The following is an 11,923-nucleotide window of genomic DNA, read 5'->3' as shown; positions in this document are numbered from 1 at the left end:
ACATAAACAACAACCTAGTTCCCTAATGAAGCCTAATCAAACTGATCAGATCATACATTGTCATAGCGATGACATAACAAAAAAAAAAACAGCATGAATGTCACATTCATCCAACCTACATACAACCAAGCTATGACAATGACAAAAACTGCCTAAAGCCTAGCATAAAAAAAAAACATCAGAATTAGCTTTAACCTAGCAGCTCCTAACACCAAAAACCAACTAGCTGCACAAAGACCTCCCCCACCCCAACAACCACAGCCTACTGCTCCTCTTTGAACAGGAGGGGGAAGCCATCGAAGTAGACCGTCATGTCCTGGTGGATCCATGCATGAAAGTCCCTCCCATCGTTGTAGATGTGGTCGTTCAGAATCCACTCGTTGACGGAGGCCCGTGGTCCGAAAAAAAGCTGGAGCTGGGCAAGGTGGCGTGTCTTCCACCACAGATGGCGTGCCATTTTCGACATACCTTATCCACAGTATCCCGACTCCCCCAGTCAAGCTTTGGAAAGACATGCAGGACAAGCAGATCGGGGTTGCTGAAAATAGGATGCGCGTTGGAAAGAGCGTCCATACTTAGGTAAATTAATGGAGTTAGACAAGAATTTTACCATGTTCAAAACCTACTCTGTTTCCCTAACACCAAAACCTTAGAAATTTCTCAAAAAATTACACCTAAAAAACCAAAATTCTCACAATCAGCCACAAGAAACCAAACACACATGCAACAAAAAAGATGATGACAACACAAACAACAAAAAAAAACCATCTTTACAGCAAAATTCGCCCAAAATCATACATTTACAGTCGAATTAAAGAAGAAGAAGACAAAAACAAAAAAAAATACCTTGAGTAGATTGCAGCTGGTCCAACTTAGCTTTTTTAGACTCCCGTTCACAATCACACTCCCACCACATTAATGGCTAAGAAGAATGTCGAATTTTTTTTTTTTGAGTTTGAAAGAGAATGAGGAGCTCTATTTTTATGGAAAAGAGAAATGATGATGTGAGGGGTAACCAATGAGGGGAAAGGGTAATATAAAGGCAAAACCCTTTACACTTCTCCCGCCAATATCAGACAGCGTAATGATGTATTACGTTTCCCAAAGTTTAGCTGAGTAAATTTTTTTTTGTCTTAATTCTATTACATATCAAAACGACGCGTTTCAGTAATTAACCCATCCCTTTTGCCACGTGGCAAGATCTTGTCCTTACACTTTTCTTGCTCATGTCCGTAAAAAATTTAGCTTGCTGAAGAAGCTTCAATGTAGAAAATATTAAAATAACAAAATATGATTCAAAGTCCCTAAACTTTTGATGACTCAACTTCCCTAAACTTTTTTTGCTGACTCAAGGTCCCTAAACTATTGCTTAGTCAGCAAGGTCCCTCAACTTTTGGCTGACAAACACCAACAAAGGTGGTTGAGGGACTAAAAGAGCACAAAAGCTTTTTCAGGGACTAAAAGTGAGCATTCTAAAAAAGTACAGGGACCGTATTTAGTCTTTACTCCACAACGGACCTCAAAGTAGACAAATACACTTACGACGTATAAACATACAAGTTGGCTTACAATGAGGCCCCACGCACTTAGGTCCTGTTCTTTTCACCTTAAAAAAATAATATTAAGTAAAAATAATTTCAGTTCAGTAAAAATAAGTTCAGTTCAGCAAAATTAATTTCAGTCAAGTAAAAATAAGTTCAGTTCAGTAAAAATAAGTTCAGTTCAGTAAAATTCAGTTTTCTTAAAGAAGAATTATAATAGAAAATCAGTAAAAATAATTTAATTTCAGTAAAAATAATTTCAGTTCAGTAAAAATAAGTTCAGTTCAGTAAAAATAATTTCAGTTCAGCAAAATTAAGGTGAATCAAACAGGGGCTTAGTATTATTCACTTGTGCTGTTCATAGCAAAGTGCTGGGAAGAGAATTAGCCTTTTAAAGGCCTCCGTTCCTATTTCCTACCTCTCTCAGTGTCTCAGACTCTCAGTTATTCGTTGAAGCGCACTCAACGTTCTCCATTGAAGTGTTCTCCGTTGAATCTTATCCTTGTATCCCCCGTTGAAGCAGCTTCAAAGGTAAGTTGTTTGTTTGGTATGATTTTATTTAATCATTGAATATCAATATCACACTGTTGTTAATTTAGGGTTCTTCCTGGGTGAACTATTGAGCTATTTGTTTATAATTACTTAAATTATGAAGGTTTATAACGAGCTATTTTGTTCCTAGAAATCGTTGATATTCGTAAGTGAGATGACTTTTATTCGATTTTTTGGCCTAATTTGATAATTGTGTCGAATTTGGTTGCTAATTTGTTGCGGGATTTTGTTTAGAACCCTTTAATATTAGGATATTACTATGAAAATGGATCTTTTCTCCTTGTAGCATGGCTCAGGGATGGAAATGTATGAATTTGGATTTACAAATTAAACTACGAGTATTTCATAATGTAAATGTAAAATCTTTAAACTTTAGAATTAATTAACCAAAATAGGAATGTAGTTATTAATATGAAACTTAGAAATTAGGAAAAATTACAAATTTTCGAGAACAGGAAGTATATGTACTCCCTCCGTCCCAAAAAGAATGACCCATTTGGCCAAAACTTTATCCCAAAAAGAATGACCCATTTGCATTAAAACACCCACCAATTTGCTACAATATTTGTGCAAAATTAGCTTCCCCATATAAAAATTTGATTTTCTATGTTATTTTATTACTTTCTCTCTCTATTTTTTTACAAACCCCATGTAAATTTATCTTTCCAATATACTTTTAATTCTTTTTACTTAACTTCCTTAATACCCGCGTAATCAACCCAAATGGGTCGTTCTTTTCGGGACGGAGGGAGTATATTGATTTCTTTTTTTTTTTTTTTTTGAAAACATATGTATATTGAATTCGAAACATGAAGGCTTACTGGGTTCAAGTGTAATTTATTTTGAGTTATGTAGTTGCATAAGTGCAGATGGAGTAAGTAGTGTTAATATGTATTTTGGATTAGGCTATTTGCTTTTATTGTATTTGTTTGAAGATTTCGTATTCGTAAGCAATATTCTTGGATCTGCCAGCTTAAGCATTTTCAATGGCAAATGACGGTGAGAAGATAGAGGTAAAAGGAGATGAAGAAACTGGACAAGTAGTGACTCCATGGGAAGTATCAGCCAAAGAAGGCGGCAAAATCGACTATGATAAACTAATCGACCAGTTTGGTTGCCAACGTCTTGATTCTACTCTTATCGAACGTGTTGAACGCCTCACTGGTCGTCCTGCTCATGTCTTCCTCCGCCGTGGCGTCTTCTTCGCTCACCGGTCTTTTTTTCTCTCCTCTTTATATTTCTTCAATTTTGCTGATTAATTGTCTGATTTTCGGTGTTTGATTAATTTCCTGATTTTGCAGTGATTTGAGTGAGATACTTGATGCATACGAAAGAGGTGAGAAGTTTTACTTGTATACTGGTCGAGGACCTTCCTCTGAAGCGCTGCATTTGGGGCATTTGGTACCTTTCATGTTCACAAAGTACTATTTTCTTTCTCCTTTTCTAGTTTTAGTAAAAGTTATTGTTTCTGTGTTTGATAGCATTTATTTTTCTGAAATTGCTGTTGTATAGGTGAACTTTTACTTTTTGGTGATGAATTATGAGCTGGTTGTAATATTTGTGTGAAATTAGTACTATATTGCTGTGTTGAGGTGTGGAATTTATGGACTTATTTGTGCTTCTGCACGGTGTCTTTAAAGGAATTTTAGGTAAATAAGTTATTTTTAAGTTTATGTCATGCTAGGAGACAGTCTTTCATTAATTTGAGCTGACTGAATTGGGCTTATTGTAGTATTTGTGTAAAATTAGTACTACATTGTTGCCTTGAGGTGTAAAAATTTATGTCATTTATTTGTACTTCTGTTTTAGGTGAACTTAATTCATTATTGCGGATTGGTTTGTAGTCCAGTTGGAATTGGGAAGGGGTAAGGAATAATAATCTTTTCCCTCAATGTTAAATGTAGGTCTTGATTTTGCTGTACACAATTAAAAGTTTGCAGAAAATGTCAATCTACAGTGCATAAGCAACCATTATGTTTACGGTATATTCGATATTTCTTGATTTCTTGTAGATCACTGTTAACTAGAATTGAGGCTCTTTGTTGATTTTTATGTAAACCTTCTTTTTAGAGCAAGGCCACTGTTAGCGTGAGTCCTAGTATTTGTCACATTATTGTTCTCTTTTTGGCAAATTAAATTTACTAATACTTGAAGGGTATAGGTATCTACAGGATGCTTTTAAGGTGCCCTTAGTGATCCAATTAACAGATGATGAGAAATGCATGTGGAAAAACTTGTCCGTGGAGGAGAGTATTAGACTTGCACGTGAGAATGCCAAGGATATTATTGCCTGTGGGTTTGACGTCTCCAAAACATTCATTTTTACCGACTTTAACTTTGTTGGTGGGTGAGTATTTCATTGAACTTGGATCAATTTTGTCTCTTTGGGAGACTTATAAATTAGGTAGTGATATTAGTCCAATGCAATTCACACTAAATCCAACTTCTTGTACAGAAAGTTCTATCAGAATATGATCAAAATTGCCAAGTGTGTCACACTAAACAAGGTAGATTCTGCTTTATGATTGGACTTATTATGCAGATGTTTAATTTATCACAGATCTTTGATATGAATTTCATGAGCTGATTTTGGATGGTTATGGCAGGTTTTTGGTATATTTGGTTTTACGAATGAAGATCACATTGGCAAAGTATTTTTTCCAACAACTGAGGTACTGTCTGCTGTCACTTAAAGTCCTGGCAATTGTTTCTTGATTTTTCCATACTGTCTCATTGGCTCTTTTTATTCAGAGCTGTGTTATACTGTTATTATGGTCATACTCTTTTGTTGACCTTTATACTTGTTGGTTAATATGTTCGAGTTGATGCCCTGTCAACTGGCCCCTCTACGCTTTGCCATTGTCAACGGTATCCAATATTGTGTAATTAGGATGAGCTCTAATTAGAATTTTTGAGTGAAATGAGCTATTTCAAATTGTTTAACAGTTTGACTTTTACACTATTTATGTGTTTCACTTTGACCAACTTTGACGGTTTATACTTAAGTAAAAATACAGTCATGTGGGATCTCGTTAGATTCGTCTCGATCTATACAATTTTGGTATCTAATGTTTATAATTTTTACATATTGGTAATTAAAGATATTCATGATTGAAAACATGCATTGTCAAGCGTGAAAAGAGAAGTGTTGCAACTATAAAAAATAGAGGAAGTATATAGCAAATCATTTGAATATATTTATTGATTGAATTTTGCTTCTTGGATACTTTTTGTGGGTGCAGGCAGCTCCTGCCTTTTCCAGTTCATTCCCTCACCTATTTGCTGGCAAAGATAATGTTCGGTGTTTGATTCCTTGTGCAATTGACCAGGTTGATTCTTTTTACTCATAAATTTTCTTATTCTTTTTTATTTTTATAATTTTGAATAATTGGTCATTCTGCTTTTAGTGGTTTGCTTGTTTTGATTGGTTGCTTACATTGATTTGCATTGGGCCTCAAATCTTGTACTTTTTGTCTTGTTGAGCATTGATTAAAATTCCAGCATGATGTTAGATTTAAGCTGAATTTATGATCGGGTCATGATGGGTTTGAACTTTTTTTTTAAAAGATGATGGGTTTGAAGTTAGGGTTAGGACATTTTGGCAATTTCATCAGTGTCATCCTCTTCTGAATTTTCCACCCTTTTGCTTTTCCTTATTGAAGAGGTGTGTGTGTGTGTGTGAGAAAAAGATAGATAGTGAGTGAATGTCTGGGCTATTTACCTGAGTTCTGAAGGATGTCAAGCCCAGTTCTTGATTTGCTTGGTGTTCGAACAGGGGCACTCTACTGCTAAGACCTTGGTGCAGAGGTGTGAGGTCCCTGGTATGTCTCTTAGATCGAACTTAGCTTTTCCTGGCTCCAGGCTAGAGAAAGGCCTCTCAAAAATGCTTTTCTTTTATTTAGGCTTTCGTTCCAGTCCCTCTGTCATCTGAAATTAACGCCTGATAAAGGAGATCCTCTTTTCTGATCTTCATGTTTGTTTCCCCTTACTAGAGACTACCCTACAATGCTCTGTTACCAGGTCTGATTGTTTATGTTGTAGATCGTCTTCTTAGGTTGGGCCTTAAAAGTGTCTATTCTTTTTATTCCTCTACTTCTCTAGTTCTCTGCTAAGACAAATTTGTCCTGCTTTCCATTTTGTCATTTTCCAGGATCCTTACTTCAGAATGGCAAGAGATGTTGCTCCTCGGATAGGATATCAAAAGCCTGCATTGATCGAGTCTTCCTTCTTTCCTGCACTTCAGGTAATTTTGACACATGATATGAACATGTCTTGTGACTTTGAACATGTCTATTAGAATGTATTCATTTATACACACATGATAAATAATTGTCATACCCTGGTGTATCTGTGTATGTGTACGTTTCAAGCTCTTGTACAGGCCATTTTGATTGTTGATCTAATTATGTATGTAATTAGTTTAGGAGTTAGTGATTATTGCAATAAATGATTATTAATGCCTCTATTTTTTATTTGTTTATTTCATTTCTTTTGGGCACAATATCTTAATAAAACAATTACTTTTGGACATCCGAAAAAAAAATAATGGAACAATTAAGAAAAAAAAACTTCCAACATTTCTTTAGAGATTGATTGTCGTATATGGAATCTTTAGAGATTCTAATGCTTAAGAAATTAATACTTCAAGAATAAATATTTACTTCAAAACATAGTCATGTGGGATTTTGTTAAATTTTCCTAAATTTATAGTTTTCAAATTGTTTTTTATATATACATTGTAATACATAGCTTGAGGTTTTTCATCGGAAGCTGTGCAAATAATAAATAGGATAAACAAAAAGAAACTGAAGGAGTAGGAAGTTTCCTACCTTGTACTAGACTTAATATTTCTGGCATTATTTATTTTATGTGTATGTCTAATACTAATGGCTGCCACAAAAGGCATTGTACTTTATCTTAACCATGGAGAGATATTGAGTGGAGAAAGCTATGATATCGGGCCTTGTGAGTTTCAAAATGTCCGTGAAGGGAATTCTAAAGGGCATGATGTATTGAAAAAAATCAACACAACCGATGACATTACTCTTACATGCATGATTAGGAAGTCTCTAGTCATCTGAATGTAGGATTGAGTTGCTCCCATACTGCTGAGCACTTGAGCAGTATGAGCCATGATGACTGATCTTATGAGGAGATGCATATAAACTCCATTGCTTTGGCTCTTTGGGATGCAGTCAAGTTGTAATATTGTGGAAGCAAAGCACCAAGTCGTATGAGGCTGAAATATAGCACACAATCCATGAGACAACATTTTATAACAATGCCTTAGTATGGAGTTAACCGATGCTGGTGATGTTCTTATCTTCTTACAATTGAATAATTCTAAGCCGTGACTTGTTCATTCCCTAACCCAGGGTGGGATCATATGAATGGGAAAGTGACTCACAATGACGTCATCAAGAATTTGATTAGATATTATGTAAAAGAGGATGTTTTTGCCATACATTATATTATGTAAAATGAGAAAATGGACTTTAAGGTATCTGGTGAAAATTTAACGGTAATGAGGGAGTATATAATACCATGATTACTGTGCTTTCAAAATAGTATGATAATTTGGTTTATTTTAGTTGTATGATTGTTCACCTATCTAGCATGAATCATACATGCTCCACTGTATTACTGGTCGTTTGGATGGTAGGTTGGGGCTCCTTGGAGCACCTATCTGAAGTTGTGGGAATTAATTTGTGTCGAAAGTTTATGTTTTTCTTAAATGCAAATTGGGTAAAGTCATATTTCTACTGGATCTGTAATTTGTATACTAGCTGTGGAATGTTTTATTTATTTTTTATTTTTTTTATTTTAAATATTGTTTTCTTCTCATTATCCAAAGCTTATACATATCTATTAGATGGATTTCTCCTTACCTATTTCTTGTTACTTCTCTTCCCATCCAAAAAAAAAAGATGTTACTTCTCTACAGGATTATTTGTTATGTATAAGACTTCACGCTTAAAACGAGAAACTCTATAAATGCTTTGAATTTTTCAGGGTGAGGCTGGCAAAATGTCTGGAAGTGATCCTAATTCTGCCATATATGTGACTGATACTGCAAAAGACATCAAAAATAAGGTTTGTAATTTACACCTCAGCCACTACCTAGTAATTCTTTCTGGAGCACTAACTGAATAATATGTCAAACTAAGCTGTAACTTTATAAATATCTAATGGATGAAGGCATTCTCCATTGTTTAGGAGGAATATATGTGACATTTTATCACCTTGAACGGTTGGATTACCGAGTTATAAGATGTTTCGTAGATCTAGGGAATTTGATTTAGAAAAGAGTTATCAGGACTAAATACGTTGAACCTTATCTCTAACAATTCAGAATAAACTAATACTCTCTCTGTTCCTTATAATTGGATACATTTGACCAGGGGTCATTTTTGTATGAAATTGAGTTAAAATGCCACAGCAATCCTCCATTTCATTTAAATTTAATTACTTAATTTATCATGTAGACAATATTTTGGCATGGCTTATTTTAGAAATGTGGTCTATTACTCTATTATTCAAGGATGAGGTATCCAAAACTATTTTGTAGGGAAGGGGTAGGAGTGTTTTTCTTCCTGGATAAGTAGATCTATAATCTCTAAAGTAGCTTATGCATGGCTATCCTATCTTGCTAAGTACTAAGCTTTAGCACTATTTCATCTGCTTTATTTTTGGATCGTTAGACTGACTCTTTTGCTGCTGCAGGTGAATCGATATGCTTTTTCTGGTGGGCAAGATTCAATTGAAAATCACCGAAAGTATGGAGCTAATCTAGAGGTACTTCGCTGTTTATTTTTCTGTTGCGTTTAGTTGCTTACTGTATTGGATTTGTGACTGGTGCTAGAAGCTGAAAAAGGTTCATCTCTAGTTATTTTGGGAAACCATGATGTATTTGGTGATGAAAGTAGTGTCATGGGGTACAATGATCTTACTTTCATCTTTTTAATCGTCAATCCTGTTTTTGATAGCTATTCTTTATCCAACAGTGCAACATGTCTTATTATTGTAGGCCATTGTTGCATCCATGTACCTAGTAGAATGGCATATAATTTTTTTTTTTTTTTTAATTTTTTTTTTTGCTGTACCGCCTTTTTATGTACTAGGGCAGCTAACGCGCGCAATGTGCGCGTCAAAGCTAGCCATATCTTGAAGGTTTTTTTGGTTTGGCTTTTAAATCACAAAATTAGTTAAATTAACAAGAGAAATTTTTCCTAAAACAGTAAGAGAAAATATGTAATCAACTATATTTAGGTGGTATAAATGTTCAAGACAACTAACATTTATGAAAGCATAAAAGTACATAAATATTTTAGCATCTACATATTAATGAGGGTATGTATGTAAATACACATTTTGAAGGGTATAATTGGCATTACACTATTCATAAGAGTGTGTTTCTACTTTTTATAAGGTAGGGATATATATAAATGTGCTCATTGTATGTTGTTGTTCAAAGGATTTGCTCTTCAATGTTTGTACAATTTTTTTGCTCTCTGTTGGTGTTCTCTTTCCTTGTCTGTATATTTGTTCTCTGTAATGGCTTGATGAAGTGTAATTTTAATACTAGACAATGTTGTATGTGATGGTGAACTTGATTCTATGTTGTAGCATTAATATATAATATTGCTCTTATTGTTAATCAGGTAGACATACCAGTCAAGTATCTGGGATTTTTCTTGGAGGATGATGCTGAGCTTGAGCATGTTAAAACAGTAAGATAACCATCACATTAGTCCATGTATCTAGATCCTTTTTACAATTGGGACTTCCACTTTTTATCATCATATTTCTTCTTCCTCCCGAGAAAATGCTAAGCTTTATTCCTGCAGGAATATGGTGCTGGAAGGATGCTGACAGGTGAGGTAAAGAAGCGGCTCATTGATGTTTTGTCAGAAATGGTTGAAAGACATCAGCGAGCTCGGGCCGCTGTAACTGATGAGGTGAGCCTTTTATGTGGAATTGCTACCTTCTAATCTGAATGGTTAGGGAGGTTTTCCTGTAATGTCTCTCTCTCTCTCTTTTTTTTTTTTAAATTTTATTTTTTAATTTATTTTATTTTATTTTTTTGGTTGGTGAGCTTCCTGTAATATTGTTAATTGTTCTGAAAACTGCACAGCAGAACCAGTGTATTGCAAGTGATGACTTATTATTTGCTGTGCTTTTCGACGTATAGAAATTAATCTGCGTTCCACCAGCAGTTATAAATGTATATTATAGTTTTAACTTGAACATTCTTTTTATAATGGTGAAAAGTCAATAATTACCAAATACATCTTCACAAGATGTTCCAGTGTGAAAAGCAACTTTAGTCATTGTATGGATGTCAAGTCCTCTCCTGTAGTAATCGTGTACATGATGACTTTCACCTGTAGATGTACAGGTGGAGTTCATGGTTGTCCTTGTTCCCTTGGATTCCTACCTGAGTAATATAACCCTCAAACATACATAGAAACGGGTGAATGTAGGGAAAATCTGTGGTATGACTTGCAGACTTGAGAAAATTGTTGAACCAATTGGTAATCATGAAAATATGTGGTCATTCTTGATCTCTCACCTGTACTTGAGATTCTGGTTATTTGTAGTTAAGGTCCCCTGTAAATTGTCAGCTTACGTCTGCTTGGATTTACTATTTGCTTCTTTAACAACAAGCCCATCGAATTATCCTTTTCTAACATTGCTCTTTTGACTTCCAGATGGTGGATGCTTTCATGGCCGCGAGGCCTCTTCCACACATGTTTGACTAATGGGGGGAAGCCAGTGGAATTTTTGTTTCAAGTGTGAAATTTTGCAATGGTTACTGGCTTAGAACGTTTATTTATGTAGTCATTCAAAGTCGAAAGTTTTTTGGGCTAATTGTAGTTGTACATATACATCAATTTTGAAGCTCTGATATCCAATACATGTTGGCAACCATGTGGTGTGCTAAACAGTTGATTCAATGGATATGTTGGGGAAATCATTTAACCCAGTGTTTTTCTCTGCAATCTTGAGTAGAGAGAAGTAGGCTGCTATCAAGTTTTCTTTGTAGTGGTTTACGATATCATGAGGAAGCTTGATACCACATTGTGCCTTATGGCCTCAAGGGATAAGGAAGATAGCCTTTAGTTTGCTGATCTATGACAAGTAGACTGGGCATGCAACTCCACTGTTTCCTTATATTTGATGTTCTGAACAAGAATAGGCATGGATGTATTTAATCTTAGAGCAAGCCAAAACCAGGATATTGTTATTGACTTGAAACTTAATTTATACTTCCTCTGTTCATTCGGGTTTATTTATTTACTCCCTCTATTTTTTATATGCATCACTTTGACAATTGCACTATTTACATACTCCCTCTGTTTTTTTATATGCATCAGTTTGACCGGCACATTTGCCGAAACGTTACTTTGACCATTAATATCTTTAATTGTGCATTAGTAAAAACACAATTTTTTTTAAAAAGCCGGTGTTCATTAAATTATTGAATGGCGGAAAATTTGGACAACCAACAACTGCCAATTAAGTGGGGTGGCACGTGCGTCATAATGATTGCCAAAATAAAGAACAAATAGAACTTTCTCTCCTCGATTTTCTCTCTTCATTCATTCACGGAGTCACCACTAGTTTTCTCTCTCCTCGTTTTTCTCTCTCTAAAAAGCAATTAACTGGCGATTTCAAGCGTGTTATCTATCCTCCATTGTTGATTTTTGAGCTTTTTCTCTCTTCTCTTTCACTTGTGAAGTTGTTATTTGCTAAATTTAGGTTCGTTTACTTATTTTTTTTTTTAGATTTTTGTTGTTTAAATTGTTTTGGTTCTTCGATTTTTAGGT

General features: G+C 34.8%; 1 protein-coding gene across 1 annotated transcript; it reads left to right on the top strand.

Moving 5' to 3' along the window:
- The first annotated feature begins 1,933 nt into the window (after positions 1 to 1,933).
- LOC145593590 (tryptophan--tRNA ligase, cytoplasmic-like) lies at positions 1,934 to 11,095 on the top strand. Its single transcript, XM_081649862.1, has 13 exons — positions 1,934 to 2,072; positions 3,066 to 3,306; positions 3,395 to 3,514; positions 4,255 to 4,440; positions 4,549 to 4,600; positions 4,700 to 4,765; positions 5,336 to 5,422; positions 6,244 to 6,336; positions 8,106 to 8,186; positions 8,817 to 8,888; positions 9,755 to 9,823; positions 9,941 to 10,051; positions 10,805 to 11,095. Exons 2-13 carry the CDS (start codon positions 3,080 to 3,082, stop codon positions 10,853 to 10,855), a joined length of 1,215 nt encoding a protein of 404 aa, XP_081505988.1. The 5' UTR covers positions 1,934 to 2,072; positions 3,066 to 3,079; the 3' UTR covers positions 10,856 to 11,095.
- Positions 11,096 to 11,923: the final 828 nt, after the last annotated feature.

The sequence above is a fragment of the Chenopodium album genome, chromosome 19, assembly GCF_948465745.1.
Source record: "Chenopodium album chromosome 19, dcCheAlbu1.1, whole genome shotgun sequence".
Taxonomy (NCBI): domain Eukaryota; kingdom Viridiplantae; phylum Streptophyta; class Magnoliopsida; order Caryophyllales; family Amaranthaceae; genus Chenopodium; species Chenopodium album.
Note: the sequence above shows the minus strand (reverse complement) of the source record. Positions and strands in the feature narration are given on the sequence as shown.